Source organism: Sebastes umbrosus, chromosome 21, assembly GCF_015220745.1.
Source record: "Sebastes umbrosus isolate fSebUmb1 chromosome 21, fSebUmb1.pri, whole genome shotgun sequence".
Classification (NCBI taxonomy): Eukaryota; Metazoa; Chordata; class Actinopteri; order Perciformes; family Sebastidae; genus Sebastes; species Sebastes umbrosus.
In genome coordinates, this window is record NC_051289.1 from 24,699,774 (window position 1) to 24,722,654 (window position 22,881).

Here is a 22,881-nt window from a genome sequence, read left to right on the forward strand (position 1 = left end):
TTTTTTGGTAGATGAGATGGACATGGACATGGATTTAGTGTTCGGTGCGCCCTCTCTCCCTGCGGGGAGAGACGGGGCCTATGGCGTTCAATTACTCTCAAAACCTGCACACATAATAAAAACAGGCGTATGCACGTGATACCAGCGCACAGAACAGGATCCACGAGCCGAAAACCATCTTGGCGAGGAATCATTTCTGCTCTGCAAGCGCACACAATAGTATCCACGACAACTACTGTTGACCTGCTATCCCAAAAATGGGTCTATGAAAAAGAGGCGGGGAGTGAAGGGAGTGGAAAAGGTTAATCTCCCGACTCCACTGTTACCATCTGCAGAGAACCACTAGCGATAAACAGAGCAGGTGTAGATGTGTCTACCTGTGGCCTCCTCCCATCCCTCCTCCCTTCTTCCCTCCCCTCAGTCATTGTCTTCCAAACAGGCTCCACCTGAGCTGCTCTCAGCTGAATAGCAGCATTATATTACTCATGCTCTCCGTTGTCACAAGCTGTATTTATGAACAGAGTGAGTAACTGATCATTTCATAGCGATGGACCATGTTGTTTTGCTGCTGGTGTGTGTTGCTCCTCTGGTCCGTAGCTACAGCTCGGGTCAAGTTGAGGACAGCTGTGAAGACATGCGACCTCACCACGCTGGGCAGAGCCCGCAGACGGAACCGGCGTCCTTCACCGTCACAACGGACCACAGCAGCTACAGACTCGGAGAGGAGGTGAAAGGTAAGCATCAGGCTTATTTAAACCTGGGGTTAGTATAATGCAGCTATTAAACATATTAATGATGAGGTGATTGTGATCATGATGTGTTTACTGTGACAGATTACTTATCTAAGCAGAAATGATTGTTTAGTTGATCAGATGATTAAAGATAGGGTCGACGATGTTGGAAAGCTAATTTGAAAGTAGCAACCCCACCCCTCCCCTCGGGGCTCATTCCCAGGCAACGCCCCCCACACACACACACGTGCACGAGCACCGCCGCATCGTAACTACTTCACAGACACAGAGCGGAGAGAGGACCTCGAATCAACAACGCTACCTCATGACAAGTAACCGCGGCAGTGCTACTGCAGGGCTGAGTTTTCTCTTACATTGTCCAGGAAACGTGCGGCGGCGACGCGCTTTGAGTTCAGGCCGGTGCACGCCAAGGGTAGAGTACGAGCAGGGAGGCAGGGAGGCATCTGATTGGTTCTTTCCAAGCGGACCGCGAGGCAGTGATTGGTAGATGTTTTTACAGGATTACAGCAGCTACAGTTGACGGCTCTTTTCCGGTCCTTTTTCAGAGCTCATCATTAACGGATCGCTGTCGAGACGTAAAGACCATTTCAACCATTATAACAAATAGTGTAGACTGGAGAACATCCTCAACCCTGCCTTTAATCAACAACTATTTTGATAATCAATTCATCTTTAACATTATTTACCCACTACGAAAACAAGCATTCCCTAGTTACATCTTCTCCGATTTCAGGAGTCGCTGTTTTCTTTTGTTATATATCATTGTAAACTAAATACCTTTAATTTCTGCACTGATGGTAAGACAGATCATTTTTAGATGTCACCCTGGGTGCTCACATTTTTTACTGCATTTTGACATTTGTTTAAATAAACAATCTGATAAATGATTGATAATTGAAATAATCAGAATCAGCCCTAATCTAAAGGTGTATGGCAAACTGAAAAATGAATGTAAGTGTCCTGTAATATCCGGATTCATTGTCAGTAGGGCTTTCCTGGCTGTGAACACTGAGCTGTTGTGATTTTCTCCCAGTTCAGCTCCAGGCTCCAGCCTCCACCCCATTTATTGGTTTCCTGTTACAGGCTAGAGAGGAGGGGGGTCGGTCTCCTGTGGGTTCCTTCACCCTGAGAGCCGGGGCCGCTCAGCTCCTCACCTGCAGTCAAAGACCTGTAAGCTTACTCCCATTCAGCAGACTTTACTGGGAACAATATGAGGGGACCGCCCATTGTTCCGACCACCCATTGTTCCGAAAGCCCGTTGCTTCGAAAATACACACTCTCCGTGGACCAAACAGAGGCACACGGCTAATTATTATGCAGAATGACATCATCAGACCTTCCCATCACTTAGCCTTGAATGCCTTCCTTGGTAGGATTGGTCGATTAGGTTTAGGCATGTGGAGTGAGATGGAGGTTTACGGTAAGAATATCAGGGTAAGCCAACCAGAGGCAGAGTAGGGCGGGTCATGCCGTTGCCATGGTAGGAAGAAAAAATAGCGCAACCATAGAAGGTCAGATGATGTAATTTTACATAATAATTAGCCATGTGCTTCTGTTCAGGATAACGGGCTGTCGGGATATTTTTCAGATTATTGGGGTTTCAGAATAATGAACCGTCGTAGACAACAGCGTGGCACCCAATATGATGAAACTCCCACACACTGTTTCACTGACTGCTGGAAAATGTATTGGTTTACGACATTTTGATCTGTTTGACCAGCCAGGATCTGTCTGCTCTAAGGTATACTCGATTCTGATTGGTCAATCACAGCGTTCTGCGGTCTGTTATTTCGTTATAGCAGCAGACCGTTGCTATGTATAACACACTGTTGCTATGTATAACAGACCGTTGCTATGTATAGCAGACCGTTGCTATGTATAACAAACTGTTGCTATGTATAACAGACCCTTACTATGTATAACACACTGTTGCTATGTATAGCAGACCGTTGCTATGTATAGCAGACCGTTGCTATGTATAACAAACTGTTGCTATGTATAACAGACCCTTACTATGTATAGCAGACCCTTGCTATGTATAGCACACTGTTGCTATGTATAACAGACCGTTGCTATGTATAGCAGACTGTTGCTATGTATAACAGACCATTGCTATGTATAACAGACCGTTGCTTTGTATAGCAGACCGTTGCTATGTATAACAGATCGTTGCTATGTATAGCAGACCATTACTATGTATAACAGACCGTTGCTATGGGTGCAGTTCTGATGTCGGACTCTGGCGGACTGTTTTTGTGTCAAAATATTGATTTCTTCAGTAAGTAGCCGTGTAATAAGCGGGATAATGTACAGCTAAGGGGTCATTGTTGTGAAAGAATCCTCTTCAGGGCGATGAGAGACCCTTCTGCCCTGTCGGGTTTTCTTTCACAACAATGACCGGCTCGCTGAACATTATCCCTAACATAAAGATAGTTCAGTCAAGACCACTTTAGTCAAAGAAAAACTTTATTTCCATTTGCAGTAATATATGTATTTGGGGGTGTGGCTCTGTTCTGGGACCTCCCTGCCCATCCATGCACATACCACCGATGCATCAGCTGATTGGGCTGTGATATGAGCAGAGCTTGACTTCGTTGCCTGTTTGAACTAACGCTACGCTCAATATGTAGTCATCTCCATGTTTTTATCTCTGTCTAGCAGCAATCTAACACCATCATGATTTACATTTATTTTATTTTATTTATTTGTTTATTTGTTAGATCACATTATGTATCTGCTTGTATCACTTTTATATGTTGACAAAACTGACGAGTTGCATGTGTCTAGAACTCAGCTGTATCCCACAGATCAGAGTCTGTTAAGACCTCCATTCAGGTGACATGGAGATCGGAAGCATCTGGAAACGCGAAACCCATTCAGTTCCGGTGAGATTGAATTAAACAATTTTTTTTCTGTTCCATTCCGTTCTTTTCAATTCAGTAATTACTTTGCATAATCCTCCATGCATTCAACCTTGCTACATGAAAGCTGATTTGTGTGTATCTGCAGTGCATCCTTCGTACACAATTACACAACATTCTGGGTTGATGTTAGGAGTCATGCCATGATCTTTACTAATGACAGCACTGGTGGATCCACAAGTCTCCCCACTACTCCAACAACAACCAGTTCCACCAATACTCCAACAACAATACATCAACCTGCACCACCTGTTGTGAGTAATGATGATGATTAAACATGGTGTGAAGGCTGACAGACACACCAGCCAAATACGATTAACAAATTACACGGAGCAATCTTTACAGGGTAGAAAATAAGTAGATGAAATATAGTGAAAGCTGAATAGTTTAGACTGACTGACTGCTCTTTGGTTGGATTTGGGCGCTCTTTCCAGTCCCACAGCAACAGCAACCCTTTTAAGGAACAATGTGTCACATTTTGGGGGATCTATTAGCAGAAATGGAATATAATACTCATAACTTTGTTTTCACTAGTGTATAATCAGTTTTGTTAGCGCAGGGGTCAGCAACCTTTACTATCAAAAGAGCCATTTTAGGCAAAAAAATTAAAAATCTGTCTGGAGCCGCAAAACATTTGAGCATTGTGATGAAGGTAACAGTTTATAGTCTAAGTCTAATGCAGTAAGGGCCCAAGTGCAAATGTACTACAGAGTATTAGGGCCACATTCAGGGAAGATAATATTGCGAGAATAAAGTCATAACTTTACGAGAAAAAAAGTTGTAATATTACAAGAATAAAGTCATAACTTTACGAGAAAAAAAGGCATAATATTACGAGAATAGTCATAACTTTACGAGTAAAAAAGTTGTAATATTACAAGAATAAAGTCATAACTTTACGAGAAAAAAAGGCATAATATTACGAGAATAGTCATAACTTTACGAGTAAAAAAGTTGTAATATTACGAGAACAAAGTCATAACTTTACGAGTAAAAAAGTTGTAATATTACGAGAACAAAGTCATAACTTTACGAGTAAAAAAGTTGTAATATTACGAGAACAAAGTCATAACTTTACGAGAAACAAAGTCGGAATATTACGAGAATAAAGTCTTAACTTTACGAGAAAAAAAGGCATAATATTACGAGAATAGTCACAAACTTTACAAGAAAAAAGTTGTAATATTACGAGAATAAAGTCATATCTTTACGAGAAAAAAGAAAATAACATGTAAAATTACTACTTTATAATATTACGACTTTTTTTTCATAAACTTCTGACTGTATTCTCATAATATTACGACTTTATTCTCGAAATCTCAGATTTTTCTTCCCCCTCTATATGGCCCTAATACTCCGTCGTACCATCATATCATAATCCTACAACAATGATAAATAAAAATGAAAACAAAAAACAGTTAACAGTACAAAAATACATTAATCTCAAAAGAGATGCACCAGATTTAGCTATGAGCTATTAGCTATTAGTCCACCATGTTGCTCCTCCATGTTTCTACAGTAACACAGAACAGACAAACCAAACTCTGGCTCTAGAGAGAGACTTTCATATTATTACGTTACCTGAAGGTCACCGTAGTTCTGCGACACGCTTGTGAAACTGCGGTAACGTGAGCTGCTAAACCGTGGTACTGCCAGCGGCCTTCTGACCTCCGTTGCTCCTAAAGTAGTGTTATTATGGTATGGATGGCCTCTGAGTGAGGCGGCTCACGTTACCGCAGTCTTGGAAAGAGAGGAGTAAGAGGAGGGGTACTCAGTTGGTTGCAATCTGCAACCACACCACTAGATGCAGCCAGGTCCTACACACTTCTGTTTGGGATAACAGGCTGTTGGGACATTTTTGGACTATTGGTGTTTCGAATTACTGAGCCGGTGGAACAATGACATGGCACCAGTGTCTTGATACCTACGCACAAGACACCGTTTAGCATCTGTATGAAAGGCACCAGGGTTTAAACTATGCAAATGGGAGGGGCAGTGGATGGGTCAAACAAACACAGGACTTGAGTGATTTATACTGACGATATTATGCTACTAGCGTACTTATTTTAATGTTTCATATTAACAACGTCTTTCATATTAACGAGGTTAACCGTGACCGTTTCACAACATTAACCACGCGCGAACCTTCACCTTCAAGATACAAGGTAGAAGGGCTTCTGCCCAAGAGGCCAAATATGACGAGTCCAGATGAGATCACGTTGTCTGGTTAATTGAACATGATTTTATCTTTTTCCTGCAGAACAGTATCTCCAGTGCAGATTGCGGTGTCACCAAGCTGTGTTTCAGTCAGCCTTCAAACTGTGACCCTACTGCCAATGCTGACTGCTATTTCATGTCAGCCATGATGTTATCTCCTACTGATGCAGCCATCCGCTATGAGATGACAGGTCCTTCTGATGGATACATCTCTTTTGGATTTTCAGATGATCAGATGATGGTAATGTGAAGACAAAATGCCTGATTCTGTTAATTTTTTCCTGTTTTGTAACAATTCTAACGATAAGGCTCTTGAGCAGCATTGTTCGCATACTTGCCGTCATACTTTCTGTGTACCTTGAGGATTAAAACGTATCCATCACAGGGGCAGATCAGGCTGATCAACACTGGAGTATTTTCCTTGAGAATCTTTTCACAATCTTTCCACAATTATACATTGAAACTCTCAAGCAGATTACTATACAGTTATAAATGTTCAGCATTGTTCTCCCCACCCTACATGATTCCATATGGGACTGACCCCTGCGGGGGCAGCTGACGTGGATACTCTTCAAGATACATCACCTGTGGTGGTCAAACATTGATTAGCAACACATGGTAATATAACAATACATGCGTGGCCTCTCCGATTCCTTGCTTTCCACTGCCAAGCAGTCACACGTGTGTGTAATGGACATTTGTGTTGTGCATGTTTTAGCGTGTGTGTTTTGACATCAGCATTGTCCGTTCACCTAGTGAGTAAGAGAGCTGGTCTACAGGCCCCTCTCTGGATCGCTGATGGAAGCGCAGCAGCTTGCGGCCTTCACCATGGCCGAAGTGTGTGCATCAGCGGCAGCGCCGTCTAAAGCTGGGGACACACCATGACGACATCAAAGACCTAGTGGCGACGAAGGCCTCCCGTTGAATCGCCTTTGTCTTGGCCAACAAAAAAAAGACTACAACCAACGGTCATCTACCACGTACGTTCTGTGTGAGATGAAATAACTCTCCATACCAGCGAGTCGCGGTAGTCTGTACTTGTCATTCAAAAAGGGGAAAAGTACAGCGGATAAGCCATTGACATGATACGTACATGAAAAAACACAGTCTGCTGTGTGAATTGTTTTATCTTGCCAGCTAGAGTGAGGGAGGCTAGGGCTCTGGCATTTTCTCGCAACCGTCCCGCCACTCTCATTGGGCAGCTGCAGCAGGCACAGCAGCCAAGAGTGGTGGTTTGGAATGACCAGGTTTGGAAGGAGTCTCAATCACTTCATACCCTGGGTGTGGCTGTCAGGAAAGGGTCGGCAATGCCCTCTCCTGTAGCTATATGGACAGCCCCATCTATTCAACTTTATTTATTTTTAAAGTGTCAAATCATAACAGAAGTTATCTCAAGAAACTTTTCATATAGAGTGGCGGTGTTTCTTACAGTTTTACGCTCCGAAACGCATTCCAGTCAAGGTTACCCAGAGAGGCCACGCGTGTTCGGTGCTAATATATCCAGGTGTTGCTAATCAGTGTGTGACTACCACAGGTGACATGTCTTTAAACCAGGGGTCAGCAACCTTTACTAACAAAAGAGCCATTTTAGGCAAAAAAATCTGTCTGGAGCCACAAAACATTTGATCATTGTGATGAAGGTAACACAGTTTATAGACTAAGTATAGTAGTAGTAGTATCTAAGGGCCCAAGAGCAAATGTACGACGGAGTATTAGGGCCACATTGAGGGGAAAAACATCTGAGATTTACAGAATAAAGTTGTAACATTACAAGAAAAAAGTCATAACTTTACGAGAAAAAAAGTCGTAATATTATGAGAATAAAGTCATAACTTAACGAGAAAAAAAGTCGTAATATTACGAGGAAATAAAGTCATAACTTAACGAGAAAAAAAGTCATAATATTACGAGGAAATAAAGTCATAACTTAACGAGAAAAAAGTCGTAATATTACGAGAATAAAGTCATAACTTTACGAGAAAAAAAGAAAATAACGTAAAATTATTACCTATGACTTCATTCTCGAAATCTCAGATATATTCTTTTTTCCTCAATGTGGCCCTAATACTCCGTCGTACCGTCGTACCATAGACCTACAACAACGATAAATAAAAATGAAAATGTAAACAAAAAACAGTTATTCATTTCCATTTATAAAAAATCCAAAGGGAGCCACTGGAGAGGGGCTAAAGAGACGCAGATTGCAGACCCGTGCTTTAAGAGGATCCACGTCAGCTGCCCTTATGGGGGTCAGTCCCCTTACATATGAAATATGTGGGGTTGAGAGGTCTCTCTACTCAGAGAACCTGGATCAGACACCTGACACATCATGATATACTGCCCCCACAATTCATGTACTTGTGGACATGTAGCTCTAAAAGAACACATGATACACAGAAACACATGATTAAAAGCATATATATAAAGTATATCATGAACCTATCATGGTCAATGAGCTCTATAAGAGTGTTAAAGGCCCATTTAGTGTTGTTGGATGGTCTGTTAGTGGTTGTCAGTGTTTCAGTCTTTCCACCCATTACCTAACATTTTCATCAAAACCTATATATCTCAACAGCTAATGGACAAATTTAAATTTCTCTTGATTTTCACATCAGTGAGTCATTCTTTGTTTGACTAATTGACTTTTCTTGTAGTACCGATTTACTACCAAAAATGATTAAGCAACATCTCAACAGTTTTGGGTTGATTTTATTTTTTAAATAATGGACCAGTCACTCCTGGTAAAAGTGTTAATTTTAATGTTTCTGTCTTTCCGCAGGGAAACGATGACATTTACATTTGTGGCGTAGGCAGTGATGGCCTGGTGCGGCTGCAGCATGCTCTTTCAACAGGACGAACAGCTCCACAAGCTGTTCCTTTGGTATTAAAGTTCTTCTTATACAACTGATTCATATGCAGACAATGTCTGAGGTCACAATAGTGCTTGTCAGGCCGTGAAATATTTAATGATGATTTAATGATTTCTTACTGTCCACCAGGGGAATGTTTCTGATATAAGAGCGTCGGTACAGGACAGGGGGATCAGCTGCTCCTTCATCTCCATGAACATTATTTCTCCTCAGAGGACCAGTGGCATCAACAAAACCTACCATATCATGTTTGCCCATGGACCCAGCACCAATGGTAATAAAGACATTGTGTAATGGTGGAGGAGGAAGCTATTGATCTGTGATCAATGATGATGTTACTAGTTACTAGACCAAGGGCCTCCAAACTTTTCATATACAAACATGTATATAGTGAGTGAGACTATGAGGCTTTTCATTTAAGAAATGTATCTTAATCTTGAGCGAGTCCAAGAACTTTGTGATGTACCACTGAATCTGTTGTGAGATGATTTCATCACTATTAAATTTGACTCAGCAGTAAATATCACAGTGGCGCTGGGCCTTGGACTGAAGAACTGCTGTCGGATCAGTCTTGTGATGGAATTATCACCTCTCCAGCTACCAGTCCACAATCCGTACTTGGTCCATGCAGGGACTTAAACCACCAACACTAGGGTTCCCAAGCCATGTCCCTACGGACCGAGCTACTGCCGCTCCACCACGACCCATAGAGTCCAGTGTCAGAATCCTAGAACTACGGTTACACTATTGTAACCTTTGTTTTTGGACAACAATGGAGCTTTATGTCATAGAGGAATAAGATATATTACGCTTTGGATACACACACAATATGTTAGTAGGATCAATTCATTGCTGGTTTGGGTCCTTTCATGTGATTTTTTTCACAATAAGAAAAATATAGAATATCATTAGACCTTTAAGATTAGGGAACGATTGTGGTTATGGTTATAACATATCACACATTGAAACAATTGCAGGTCTATGATTGGACACAAACTCAGATGTCCTGCATGAAAGTCTGAAGCACTACATGCCCATGCACCACCCTGACCTCCACACCCTTTCTTTCCATCCTGCTAAATAAAGGACACATTACTTAAAGGGAAACTTTGCAGATTTTCAACCAGCTTTGTATCATAACAACGTGGGTATTATATGAAAATGACCAATGCTTAACTTCCCTCCATGTTGCCAGCACCCAGAACTCCCTGCTCATTTGTCAGCCGGATGACGCCGACATTTGCTCTTAGCTCTTACTGTAGTTGTGTGCACACAGTTTTCCTGTGCATGAGTGATTATTATTTTAGTTATGTTCACTTTCAGTTTGACGTCCAAATGAAATGATTTAGACAACAAACAACAGACTATCTGCTCGTCCCTCTTGTATGAAAGAAACACAAGCGTCTGACGTCACAGTGATCTCAGATCTCAGCTCATGCAATGATACCATGACTGATACACAAACTATCCCACTCAACTAGCTGGAGCATTTTCCAAGTTTTACAATGGCTGAAACTTCACCATCGTTCTGTGGCGTGTATCATTGCAAAGGGTAACAATGTGCAGAGAGTAGCGTGTTTAAGCTTTCAGAAGATGAGCAGCAGTAGTCTCCTAAGTGAAATACTAGCATCAATCCAAATAAAAGTTCTACAAAGAACTGGAAGAGTAATATTCAGCTTTGTCTGTTTTATGCGTTTCTCCTACAGGACGAATCTTGTTCCATACAGGAACCTTCATCAGCACTGACAAGGTAGACATTTCCAGACCTGGGCTCATCAGAAAAGCTGGTTGGCCTCATATCATCAAAGCACATGGTGAGATCCTGCCCAGAGGGGTGTCTGCAGTAGTACCACGGACCGTGGAACGCATCTTAACAAGGGGGTCCATAACTTCAAGGCACGCTGAGGCGGCATATGCATTGAAACAGAAATATCCATCCATCCATCCATCTTCAACCGCTTATCCGGGATCGGGTCGCGGGGGCAACAGCTCCAGCAGGGGACCCCAAACTTCCCTTTCCCGGGCCACATTAACCAGCTCTGACTGGGGGATCCCGAGGCGTTCCCAGGCCAGACTAGAGATATAATCTCTCCACCTAGTCCTGGGTCTTCCCCGTGGTCTCCTCCCAGCTGGTCGTGCCTGGAACACCTCCCAAGGGAGGCGCCCAGGAGGCATCCGTGCTAGATGCCCGAACCACCTCAACTGGCTCCTTTCGACGCAAAGGAGCAAGGACTCTACTCCGAGTCCCTCACGGATGACTGAGCTTCTTACCCTATCTCTAAGGGAGACGCCAGCCACCCTCCTGAGGAAACCCATTTCGGCCGCTTGCACCCGCGACCTCGTTCTTTCGGTCATGACCCAACCCTCATGACCATAGGTGAGAGTAGGAACGAAGATTGAACGGTAGATCGAGAGCTTTGCCTTCCGGCTCAGCTCTCTTTTCGTCACAACGGTGCGGTAAAGCGAATGCAATACCGCCCCTGCTGCTCCGATTCTCCGACCAATCTCACGTTCCATCGTCCCCTCACTCGCGAACAAGACCCCGAGATACTTAAACTCCTTCACTTGGGGTAAGGACTCATTCCCTACCCGGAGTAGGCAATCCACCGGTTTCCTGCTGAGAACCATGGCCTCAGATTTAGAGGTGCTGATTCTCATCCCGACACTGAAACAGAAATAGTATTTGCATAATTTTCTTTTCCTTTTGATCAAGTGTCAGATATGGCATGAGAACTGTTACTGTTTGGAGGTGGTGTAGTCACGTGCCTATAGGTCAATATTGATCCAATGTGTGCGGACAAGTGGTCTAGTGAGTGATGGTCGTGTGGGATTTGAGTGATGTCTATGGTTTGTCTGACAATCTACTTCCTGTAGGTTTCCCAGTTTGTTTTCTTCTTGTTGTTGTACCATGGTTGTTGTGGCATGTGCAAAGAGTATGAGGGAGAATGTGTCAAGGATGGGTAGGTGGTCGCTGACAATGTTGTGGCTGACATTGAAGCTCTGGAGTGTGGTAGAGAGGTCTGGTGATGAGAGAGAGCCTGGTTCAAAATGTCCACAACACTGTTGTTTGAATGGGGGTGGTTGGGATTTTTCAACTCTGTACTGGAAGAAGTTCAAGTAGAAACCTTCTTGAACAATGCTTATTAAGGTTAATAAATCCTTTATGATGCACTTATTACATTTCTTGGCTACCTTGGACACCATTATATTTTACGTTCTGGGTATTTTCCATTTACGCCCCCTTTAATACTGGATTCCATTGTTTCCAGGCTGTTAGGTAGTTGCCACTCTGAGTTACTGCTTATCCTCCATCTGTTGTGCTTAGATACAAAAGAATAAGTGTTTATTACAGAACAGGACAATTATTAAATCGTTCTTTGACTTGTCTACTAATGTTAGCATACATTACACAGAGAGAAGTAGCATTACAAGTAGTAGTAAAGAGGAAAAAAAGGGATGCTGAGTCATAAAAGTGTTTGGTGTGTGGTGACAACTTGTGTTGTGTGTTTCAGGAGCACTGATGCTGATAGCCTGGATGACCACCGGATCACTGGGAATGATGGTTGCCCGATATCTGAAAGGAGTGACCAAAAGACAGAACCGGGGCGGCAAAGATGTCTGGTTTCAGGTGAGAATTCATAGATATAACAATGTACCACAGAATAACTTTTAATGCATCTAAGCTGTCTTTCACCATGGTAGCATTCTACCAATAAAGGAAATGAATAAATACATATAATATATCAGAGAGCTCCGTGGTGTGTTACTGTCTGTCTAACTAACCTATGTCTGAGGAAGTTGGACTGTTCCTTTTAAATATGTTATAGTAGTAACACTCTTCAGAGATCCTGTTCCTCCAGGTCCACGTTGCAGTGATGAGTGTGACGGTAGCAGCCACTGTCATCGCCTTCATCCTCTCCTTCTCATACGTCCAAGCCTGGTCTGGGGTTAGTACACCAGCACTGCTGGAACTCAGTCATTTTGCAGCCTCCTGGTGTATCAGAATCACCTTTAATGGCCAAGTATGTGTGCACATACAAGGAATTTGAACATTTGCATCTCTCTCTCAATGTACTTACACATAAATAGAAATAACAGTTAGGAACAAGGACAACAAAGCTGGAAAAATAAAGGTAACAAATAGACAGGACTGTTATGTTCACAAGTCGTACAGTCGTACAGACGTACGGAGTACACACGTGTGTGTTCCTCCTTCATCGATCTCCACAAGGGGGACGAGTGGAATGAAAGTGACAAAATGCCTGCTGCTTCATTATAGCCAGGCCATTAGTGATGCATTCATGGACCTCATCACAGGCTTGGCTCTTTCCATGTTCTTCCTCCGGGAGGGATTGAACAAGGTGAAGAGATGCCCGCTGCATCTTTTTCAAGCTGGTTAGGAGGTGATGTGTTCAAGGACCTCCTCTCCAGCTCAGACCTTTCTATAGCGGTCCCCCATGGGTCAGCCTTCTGTTTTTTGGAAGGTCTAGCGGAGGTGATGGATGAGACAGGACATCACAGCTTTATTGCTGCCGCCCCACAGCTGGTCACTCGTCCTCTAACACAGTGTTGTGAAGAGTGGCAACAGAAGAGACCAAGTTATTTTTCCAGTTCTACAGCGATCCTCTGTTCATGGGTATTAAGGAGGTGTACCTATCCTCCCAGATGGAGATGGATTACCTCTCAGACCCAGGACCTGTTACAGAAACAGCTTGTGTCTGTCGTCCCCACTCACCACAGACAGAAAGGGTTTTACTCCACGTACTTCCTGGTTACCAAGAAGACAGGTGGTTTCTGACCCATTTTGTATGTCGTAACCTTCGTAACCGGCCACACAATCCCTGAAGCACACGAACAGCAGTTCAGTGGGCCTGATGGGACTGTGTGTTTCAATGAACAAACTGGGCAAAGCAGAAGTAACTTTGCCTCCCTGACCCCCACATGGGGTGAAGACAACAAACATCCAGCTGTATAAGGGAGGGATTGGGTCTGACAAGGCAGATGTGTCTTTTAGTCATTTGAAGTAAATGTAAACAGTTCTCACTACGATGGTTTTGTCAGTGTTCATGTCAATGTTGCTGCGTGCTATTTTCAGGGAGCCCATCCCGTGTTAGGCTGCCTGGTTATGATCCTTTCGTTCCTCCAGCTCATACTGGCTCTGCTGCGCTGTGGACCACAGCATCCACGGTAGGTACCCTGCTGTGTGTGTGTGTGTGTGTGTGTGTGTGTGTGTGTGTGTGTGTGTGTTTGATACAACAAATCCTCAAATCTCAATAAGTAATTGGCCAATAGTTATCAGTGCTCTGCTGACCAGAGGCCTGTACTACGAGACAGGATTTGGGGTAAGCGAGGTAACTTCAGGGTTAACCCTTCAGGGTTTTCAGTCCTACGACGGTGGTTCACTTCTTACCGGGGTAGATCATCATGGTAACTTATCATCTTTGGTCCAGCACAAACTGACACCTGTGCCCGGTTGCCTGATGTCACTGCTCCCTGTCCAGCTGCTGAAGCTGTTAAATTCACTGATGCTCCTCCGGTCAGCGTCCCTGATGACTCCTGGGTACGGCTCGGGGCGAGACCTAAAGCCCTGGTCCGTTCCACTCCTTCCCATCATTAGCCCTGGTCTCTGGTCGGTGCTCACGACAGGAAAGGGAGGTGCTCCTCTTGTGCACCTCCCCATTATAACATCCAGCAGGAAGATATCCATCCAGAAGGTAGATATGGCATATTCGACCTGCGTGACTTCCCTCCTCTGGCTGCAGACTCCCAGCCAACCCCTCCTCCATCTCCCCTGCTGTCCTGTGCGGCCCACGGACCCCCACCAGCCATTCCCCAGCACTCAGCTCGCATCAGGACTCCCCGCTCCATACCGCTCTTTACACCAGCGCCGCGGCGAGCTCCTGCGCTCCGCTCTCTCCATCCCTCTCCATCCCCTCATCTCCACGGGTGAAGTCTCCTCCGCCAACCGCTCCCCCTCCAACCACGCTCATCATCAGCACTTCCATCATGAGGAACGTGATGAGAAAACTTCTTGCTTCCCAGTCACTGAGATGAACGACATCCTGGCCAAACACCCACTCGCCAAGGGTGTTGTCATACATGTTGGTTGCAGTGACATTTCCAACCAGTTCTTGGTCTTGGTTCACGCACACTTGCTGATAATATTTTCTACACCATCTGGACCTCTCCCTCACACTGACCGTTCCGTAGTTCATGTCCTCACCTGGTCATCTCTGGTCATCACAAGCAAACCCCTCCCTCCTCAACAAACCACCATAGCTCCTCCTTGTGACTAGATGGTCTTCCACTATTTCCCCAGGCTCTTTTTCTGCTCCTACTCCCTAACGCCATTGTTATGATCGGGGTCGCTAGTCGATTTCTTTTACAAGTTATAACCCAAAACATTTAATAAACATAAAACCCAAACAAGCTCTAGGTTGCCATTACCCTCCTCCTGGGCAAGTCTTACTTAACCCACATGCAAATCCAGAAATGGCCTGTGGTTTATGCATTTAAATATCAGAAGTCTGTGTAATGAATTAAAAATAGACGACCTGAGAATTCTTATATTCATAATTCTGAAGTTTCCTTAGATAATTACAACTTGTACAAAACAGACAGGGTTGGAAGAGGGGTTGTGTGACTGTGTATGTGAAGTCATGTTTATCTGTTACTGTTTTAAATGCTGTCACTATACCACACTCTTTTGAATGTATTGCTTTGAACATTAACTTGTAATAATTCAATAAATGTTGCGGGTGTGTACAGACCACCCTCAGCTGTCTCTAGTGCGGTTAATACAGTAGCAGACGTACTCGCTCAGTAAAATAAATCAGCGATGCTTGTTCTAGGTGATGTTCACTTGGGTCTAAATCGTGACCTTAAAATCGAAAGTCGAATCGTATATTTGGAGAATCGTGAAACCGCTAATCCCTATCACCATTACCAGTGACCGTCTGTTCGACTTTCTAACACATTTAAATATCCATGACTTGCTTTCTAACAGTGTTTATGTTTTATAATCAGTCTGGATGTGTATGTAGACAAGCTAAATGCAATGCCATCTGTAATAAAAATCAGTTATCAATTTGGTGAACACCTTTTAATGCCTTTACAGCTTAGTCCTGAGTTCTAAACTAAGCTGTCCCGTGTTGTGTTTACTGTACTTGCTTGGTTTCAGCGGCCTGACTTGCATGAACAAGCGACCAGTGCCATTGTTCTTCTAGTGAGCACAGTCTTCTTTTAGCAGCTGATCATTTAATATCTTTCCTCTTTTCTTTGACAGAAGGTTTCTCTTCAACTGGTCACATGCTTTAAATGGAGTGTCTATAAAAGCTTTAGCCGGTAAGCTCTTGTATAACATTATGAACGGATAAATACCCTACTTTGCTACACTCTTTACTCTACTACTACTGTCAACCCTTTCTACAAGTCTTGACATGTTGTTTTTATGTGACATCACACAGTGGCAGCCATATTCACAGGCCTGAAGTTGATTGACAGCACTGCGGACCAATGGCTGATAAAAGTGATGGGTGGTTTGGTTGGCTGGGAAGCTTTGTTCCTCATCCTGTTGGAAGTCCATTTAAAATGGAAGGATAACAGTGCAGGTAAATAGACTTTTTTATCCCGTCTTTTAGTAATTAGCTCTCCAGCAAATTGGTTCGTAAAAGGGTTCAACTTCCTGAATTACTCGACACACGCTCCGAAGCCTCAGCACAGTACGTAGCATCACTAACCTGAGTACTGACCAGCGGTCGGCCAGCGGAGGCCCTAATGAAATTGCTAGGATTATTATTTTATCTGGAAATGAATCACATTTTTGAGGGGATAGGGGTGCTCGAACACTCATGAAACTTTGCACACATATCAGAAGTGGTGAAAATTAACATCTGATATGGGTCTCATGCTCAGGTGTAGTAGTACCTTTAAATTTGACGTAGCTGAACAAAATTTGTTAGGCACATGTAACATGTGGAGGTATACCATAAACCAAACAGGAAGTCACAGATTTTTTTATTTACTGTGCAAGTTTAGGCCATTTTTTGCCTTTTACAGGCACTGTACTTTAACAAACGTCTCCTATAGATTTAATCAGATCAAACGTCTCCTATAGATTTAATCAGATCAAACTTAAAAATTGGTCTGTACAATCTTAAGACCTTTGCGATGAGAAGTTATCAAAATCAAGAGTTTTCATGGAACGACCTTACCATGATGTGGCAGCCATTTTGTGTGATTCCCCATAAACATGAAGTTGTTGTAACTCAAATGTACATAGTCCAATCTGCCGCAAATTTCTCAGACAAGGGTACAGGCCTGAGGACATTTACATGCCAATATTGACTCATAGTCATAGCAACACCTATTGGGAACAGGAAATTAAATTTATACTTCGAAGTACTCCTCCTAGTGGTTTCACCAGATCTACCTCAGATGTGATCAGGAAGGCCTTAAGACCTTGATGATGCTTTCGTGAAGATTGAGTCTTCAGTGAACGGCGTTGCCGTTATTCTCCATGAAACAGTAAGCTTTGCCGTAACTCTCCATGAAACAGGAAGCGCTGCCATTACTCTCCATGAAACAGGAAGTGTTGCCATTACTCTCCATGAAACAGGAAGCTGCTTTTTGAAGGGCTTGGGAAGCTCAAAAAATCATGAAACTTTGCACTTGTAAATGAAATAGATATCTGATATGGGTCTTGGCCTTGGACCTCGCAAATTTGCAAATTGGCGCCCCCTAACACTAACACGTCCGTTTGTTATTTGGGTCCAGTTAGTGTACTTTTTTATTGGTGGGTCTGTGTCAAGTTCGAGTAAGATATTTAAGGGTCCTTTTATGACCACACACACAAAAATATTTACTGTGGAAATTATTTTGAACTGTTTAAGTATCCCGCATCAGCTTTAACTTTTCTCTTTTCTTTGGATTACAGATACTTTGGAATCAAAAATGGTAAGACAAAAAAGGCTAAAAGCACATAAAGAAACGATAACATGCAGCTGATTTCTAATGTAACTGCATTGTATTGTTAGATACCAGTTGATGGCCTCCTGATGGCTCTGTTCTTCCTGGGAAACTTTACCTTTTTGGTGACACTTTTGGTTGGAATCGGGATGTCGTAAGCAGACGACAACAGAGCAAAAACAACACTTGTCCTTTGTCAACTGGGGTACCTACATTAGACCCCAGAGGTATACTTTCTGGCATATCTCACATTTGCTTTACTCTATCATTTTAATTTTAATAATTTTTTTTCCTGATGACTTCATATCATTGTTTTCTGTTTCTGTTTTAATTAGTGCTTTTTTAAATAATGTTAAATACCAATGTATTGGGGTCTTAGGGACCCCAGTCAAAGCAACCTACTGCAGCCTATGCCGTTTTTTTAGATAAAATGTTTGCCATGGGTACTAATTTAAAGTAAGACCAACACAGATGCAGCCGACAGATTTTCTCATGTGATGTCTATTTTTATTTTAAAAAATATGCAAATTCTCTTGAGTGTCTTATTTGCACCTGGGTGAGAATAGTCACATGGCAGCTATCCGGCTTTTTACATGCTACGCAATTTAACAATGGTTAGCTAGCCGAAGGGTTTTCTGCCAGAAAGACCAGGGTTTGACTCCCATTAAAAGTCTCTTTCTACACTTAGTTGACTTATTATTATTATTATTATTATTATTGGTTAGGTTTAGGCAACAAAACTACTTGGTTAGGTTGAGGAAAAACATGTATACAGTACATATACACATATAGTATCTAGTTTGCCCGGGTCAGGTGCAAATAGCATTGTTGGCTACTGACACCTGGTTGCTAAAAGCATCTGCCTGTTTTTTTTCTTCAAATGACATTAATTAATAACTAATAATGCTTTGAGAAGAAAGAAGTTAACATTTTGTTATGATTGGTTCTTCCAGTAGCTTATTCCTAGGCTCCCCAGTGGTCTGTATGTTAAATATGTTGGTAGGATGAGGGTTAAGCATAATCATTTGTATTATTACTCCAGGCATTTGTAAAATTGATTTGAAATCCATTTTTTTTTAATCAAATGCTCGAACTTATTGTATTAACGTCTAATTTGTAGGCACAAAAATAAATTGAGATTTACAATGTTTCATGTTGCAAAGCCACATTTATTTTTAAATGTAGATGTAAATAGTTGTACCCTGTAAACATGAACATTTAACTCACAACTCATGCATATGTAACCATGAAGGTATGTTTGTACGATAATCTCAGAGATTTATTTGTAGTTATAGACTGTCCTGTCATTAATATTTAGTTATTCTACTCACCACTCAAGTAATCTGTTGTCTCTTGTATCAGTCCCTGGTGGACCAAGGTTTCTACCCGTTGCTTGCTCATGGGGGATTTCTTGTTGGGTCTCTTGTTGGTAAATTATAAAGTACGGTCTAGACCTGCTCTATATCAAAAGTGTCTTGAGATAACTTCTGTTATGATTTGACGCTAAATAAAAATAAATTGAATTGACCAAATCTTCTCTGTAACATGATTTTATATGGTCAAATGTCACTGATTTCACAGTCATGTATGATGGAGACGGACTGTAGAGAACATGTACTGTAGTTCTAACTCACACAGGCTTCGCCCTCTACTGGACTCTGTGTGTAATACTCTCCTCCAATCACGAGGACACATTCGCCCACTGAGCTTTGCATTAATGTAGCCGGCCAATCAGCACGTGCCTACCTAAATATGTGTGGACCCAGAGTATATAATGAAGCGTCCACCGCTGTCAGCCATTCCTTTCTCTTCAGCGAACAGCAATTTGCCCACTGACTGCTCATCTCCACGGATGGAGTTGCCACATCTAGAACTTGTGTTAGGGGGTTTCACACCGAAACAGGAAACACATCTTTGAATTCATCAGTCGTACAGGGCTGTCATTTAATGGAAGTTTTTATTGGACTTTAATAGTTGTAACCATAGACATATATACATAGACGCCACATTGACTCCTGGAGCGTACGTCAACGTGGGCGTCATATTTGACCGGGCAACTCTCAGAAGCTGTGAATGGAAAAATGCCTGAAACCTGTTCAGCTTGGGGATGTACAAACCGTCACACGATCCAAAACAAATCTCGGGAATCATCTTCCATAAGTAAGACTGAACTATGGTTTTTGGTTTTATTTGGCCATTATTACATGCTGTTGAGAGATAACTAACGTTAGTTAGTTGGCCACCAGAGTCAGACCAGAGAGCTATCGTTAGCTACTAGCTATCGTCAGCTGCTAGCTATCGTCAGCTGCTAGCAACATCAGGCCGTTCTGAACAGGCGTGTCCTAAACGGACACTGCACTAGTAAAGATCTAACAACCAGCAGTACATCAGGTCATCCTCATCACCACCAAAAAACTCATCGTGAGCATTTAATAGTTTGATGGCATGAGAGAAAAATGAAAACTAAACTTTTTAAAATCAGGTTTCATTTTAACTTGAGTTTAATTTCAAATCCAGTTCCATCATTTTAAATTAAGTTTAACTACATTATGATGACACTTAATCTTTACAAAACAGTCAGTCAGAAAGAAACATTTTACACCAAACATTATTGTAAGGTTTTGAGGTGGTGGACACTTGGAACCAGGACGAAGGTGTAGGGACCTGCCATTTCTGGTGGCAGAGACAGTCACTTCATGAACTCAGTAACACGATCCTTGACTCTGATCTCAGTCCTCATTGGCTACAGTAACATTTCACCCAGAGGTGTGAAAATCACACAGAACAAAACCAGAGGAATGTTCTTTGTTCCTTCTCTTTCGTCTCTTTCTTCTCATCTGCTCATCTCTCCTGACGTGTGAGAGGTGAGCTGCTGCGCTCTCTCTGCTCTTCATCTCCTCAACCCAGGCTGACCTGGTTGAGGTGAACGGCTCTCAAGTCCAGAACTTGCAAAACAGTTCTGGTTCTGATCAATGGCCTGTTAGGAAACAGCCATTGCAACCAAGGAACCAAACGGCAGACGACGCGAGTGCTCTGCCCTTTTCACCAGCTAACTTCAAGCTATCAAGCAAAGAAGTTAGCACCAAGCTAACAGCAAAGACGACATCTTTGACTTGGAACCACAACTTCAACACATGGAATCACAAACCCTTTTCTTCCATGGATTGGTAACGTACTGGGCCTTAGCATTAGCAATCGCACAGGGCTGAGCAAGACTGTCCAACTTTGATTTCTAGAAAGTACTTGTATTGATTTGGTTTAATGTTATTCATTGAGTTTGACTGTGTTGATTTATCTGTATTTGATTTTTGGGTAACTGGCTTCGCCACATCTGATGTGTTTAGTTTATGCTTCACATAGACAAGGTCTTGCATGCAACTAACCATCTTTTCTAACCCACTGCATATCTAACACACATTAAGATCACATACAGAAACTGTGAATTAGTTAAACATAAACATACAGCTTCAGATAATCTTAACCCCACATCACCCCCCTCTCTGTCCTAGAACAAAGAGGTCATGTGATGACATGCTGACGGCCATCTTTGATTCCGCCATCTTTGATTCAGCCATCTTTGTAGTTTTACAGTGCCCACCATTTTGTTTGTAGGCCATACAGACATTTTGAGACAAGAACCCATCTTGTTTCCCCCCCCCCCCTCTCTCTCTCTCTCTCTCTCTCACACACACACACTGTGTTTGGTTTGTTTAGTTTAGTTATTTAGTTAGATTAATATTGTGTTTTGAACCTTTATTAACTTGTAAATAAATGTTTGTGGAATATACATGCTGGTCTCTTTAATGTTGCACAAGAGTGAATAATGCCAACCTCTGCTATGTCAAGAACTCCGATATCCTTCAACCTTTACTATCTATTTTGGTTATAGTTATTAATTTAATTATTAATCAACGTTCCAAATTGATAGTTTAGCATATATAATGAGACTATATTAACGTTTTGGTCATTGGTCCCTGATTCCAGGGTGGTGCCCCGTTTATTATTGATGTTTATTGATAATCTTTATTAATATTAATAATTCTATTATTATTTATTAATTATTTTGCTAATAACCAAAACCTACTAAAGTAGAACCCCTACAAAGGCCAGCGGGATTGAGGTGCACAACGAGCGTGGTGGAAAAGTGAGCAGCAACAGACCAACCAGGATTTTTCCAGAGCTCAGGTTTTTACTTAGACTAGTTAAAATAGTTAGCAGGCAGCTGGACAACAAAACTGCGTAACACAGGTAGCAGATTCCAGGATAGAGGTGACACTTGACCTGAATAAAGTAGCTGTAATTAAACCTCTTCTTAAAAAGCCCACTCTCGATCCTGAGGTCCTAGCCAACTATAGACCTATATCTAACCTTCCCTTTACCTCCAAAATACTTGATAAAGCAGTTGCCAGTCAGCTTTGTGACTTTCTACAGAACAATCATTTATTCGAAGATTATCAGTCAGGATTTAGAGTGCACCATAGCACAGAGACAGCACTAGCGAAAACTACAAATGACCTTCTAATCGCATCGGACAAAGGACTTGTCTCTGTACTTGTCTTGCTAGATCTCAGTGCTGCTTTCAACACCATTGACCATCACATCCTATTACAGAGACTGGAACATTTAATTGGCATTAAAGGAACTGCACTAAGTTGGTTTAAGTCCTATTTATCAGATCGATCTCAGTTTGTACATGTCAACGATGAGTCCTCCATGCACGCCAAAGTTAGTCACGGAGTTCCACAGGGTTCTGTACTTGGACCAATTCTATTTACCTTATATATGCTTCCCTTAGGCAATGTTATTAGAAAACACTCCATAAACGTTCATTGTTATGCAGATGATACCCAATTATATCTATCGATCAAGCCAGACGAAACAAACCAGTTAACTAAACTTCAAGCATGTCTTAAGGACATAAAAACCTGGATGACCTGCAATTTCCTGATGTTAAACTCAGACAAAACTGAAGTTATTGTACTTGGCCCTGAGCGTCTCCGAAACAAATTATCTAATGATATAGTTACTCTAGATGGCACTGCCCTGGCCTCCAGCAACACGGTAAGGAATCTGGGAGTTATCTTTGATCAGGATATGTCCTTTAACTCCCACATAAAACAAACCTCACGGACTGCCTTCTTTCATCTACGTAAC

At 42.3% G+C, this 22,881-nt stretch overlaps 1 protein-coding gene across 3 annotated transcripts; it reads left to right on the forward strand.

Moving 5' to 3' along the window:
• Positions 1 to 415: 415 nt before the first annotated feature.
• LOC119480327 (putative ferric-chelate reductase 1) lies at positions 416 to 18,458 on the forward strand. Of its 3 annotated transcripts, none has more exons than XM_037756491.1 (15): positions 417 to 734; positions 1,786 to 1,922; positions 3,540 to 3,637; positions 3,762 to 3,927; positions 5,934 to 6,131; positions 8,670 to 8,771; positions 8,890 to 9,034; positions 10,467 to 10,574; positions 12,273 to 12,388; positions 12,621 to 12,707; positions 13,856 to 13,947; positions 16,046 to 16,104; positions 16,227 to 16,370; positions 17,696 to 17,715; positions 17,796 to 18,458. In XM_037756491.1, the coding sequence occupies exons 1-15, from the start codon at positions 548 to 550 to the stop codon at positions 17,883 to 17,885; spliced, it is 1,749 nt and encodes a 582-aa protein (XP_037612419.1). In that variant the 5' UTR covers positions 417 to 547; the 3' UTR covers positions 17,886 to 18,458. The 3 variants fall into 3 exon arrangements, with proteins under 3 accessions (XP_037612421.1, XP_037612419.1, XP_037612420.1); XM_037756492.1 differs by lacking the exon at positions 417 to 734 and adding an exon at positions 1,181 to 1,549 and having other exon boundaries at positions 1,791 to 1,922; XM_037756493.1 differs by lacking the exons at positions 16,046 to 16,104; positions 16,227 to 16,370 and having other exon boundaries at positions 416 to 734.
• Positions 18,459 to 22,881: the final 4,423 nt, after the last annotated feature.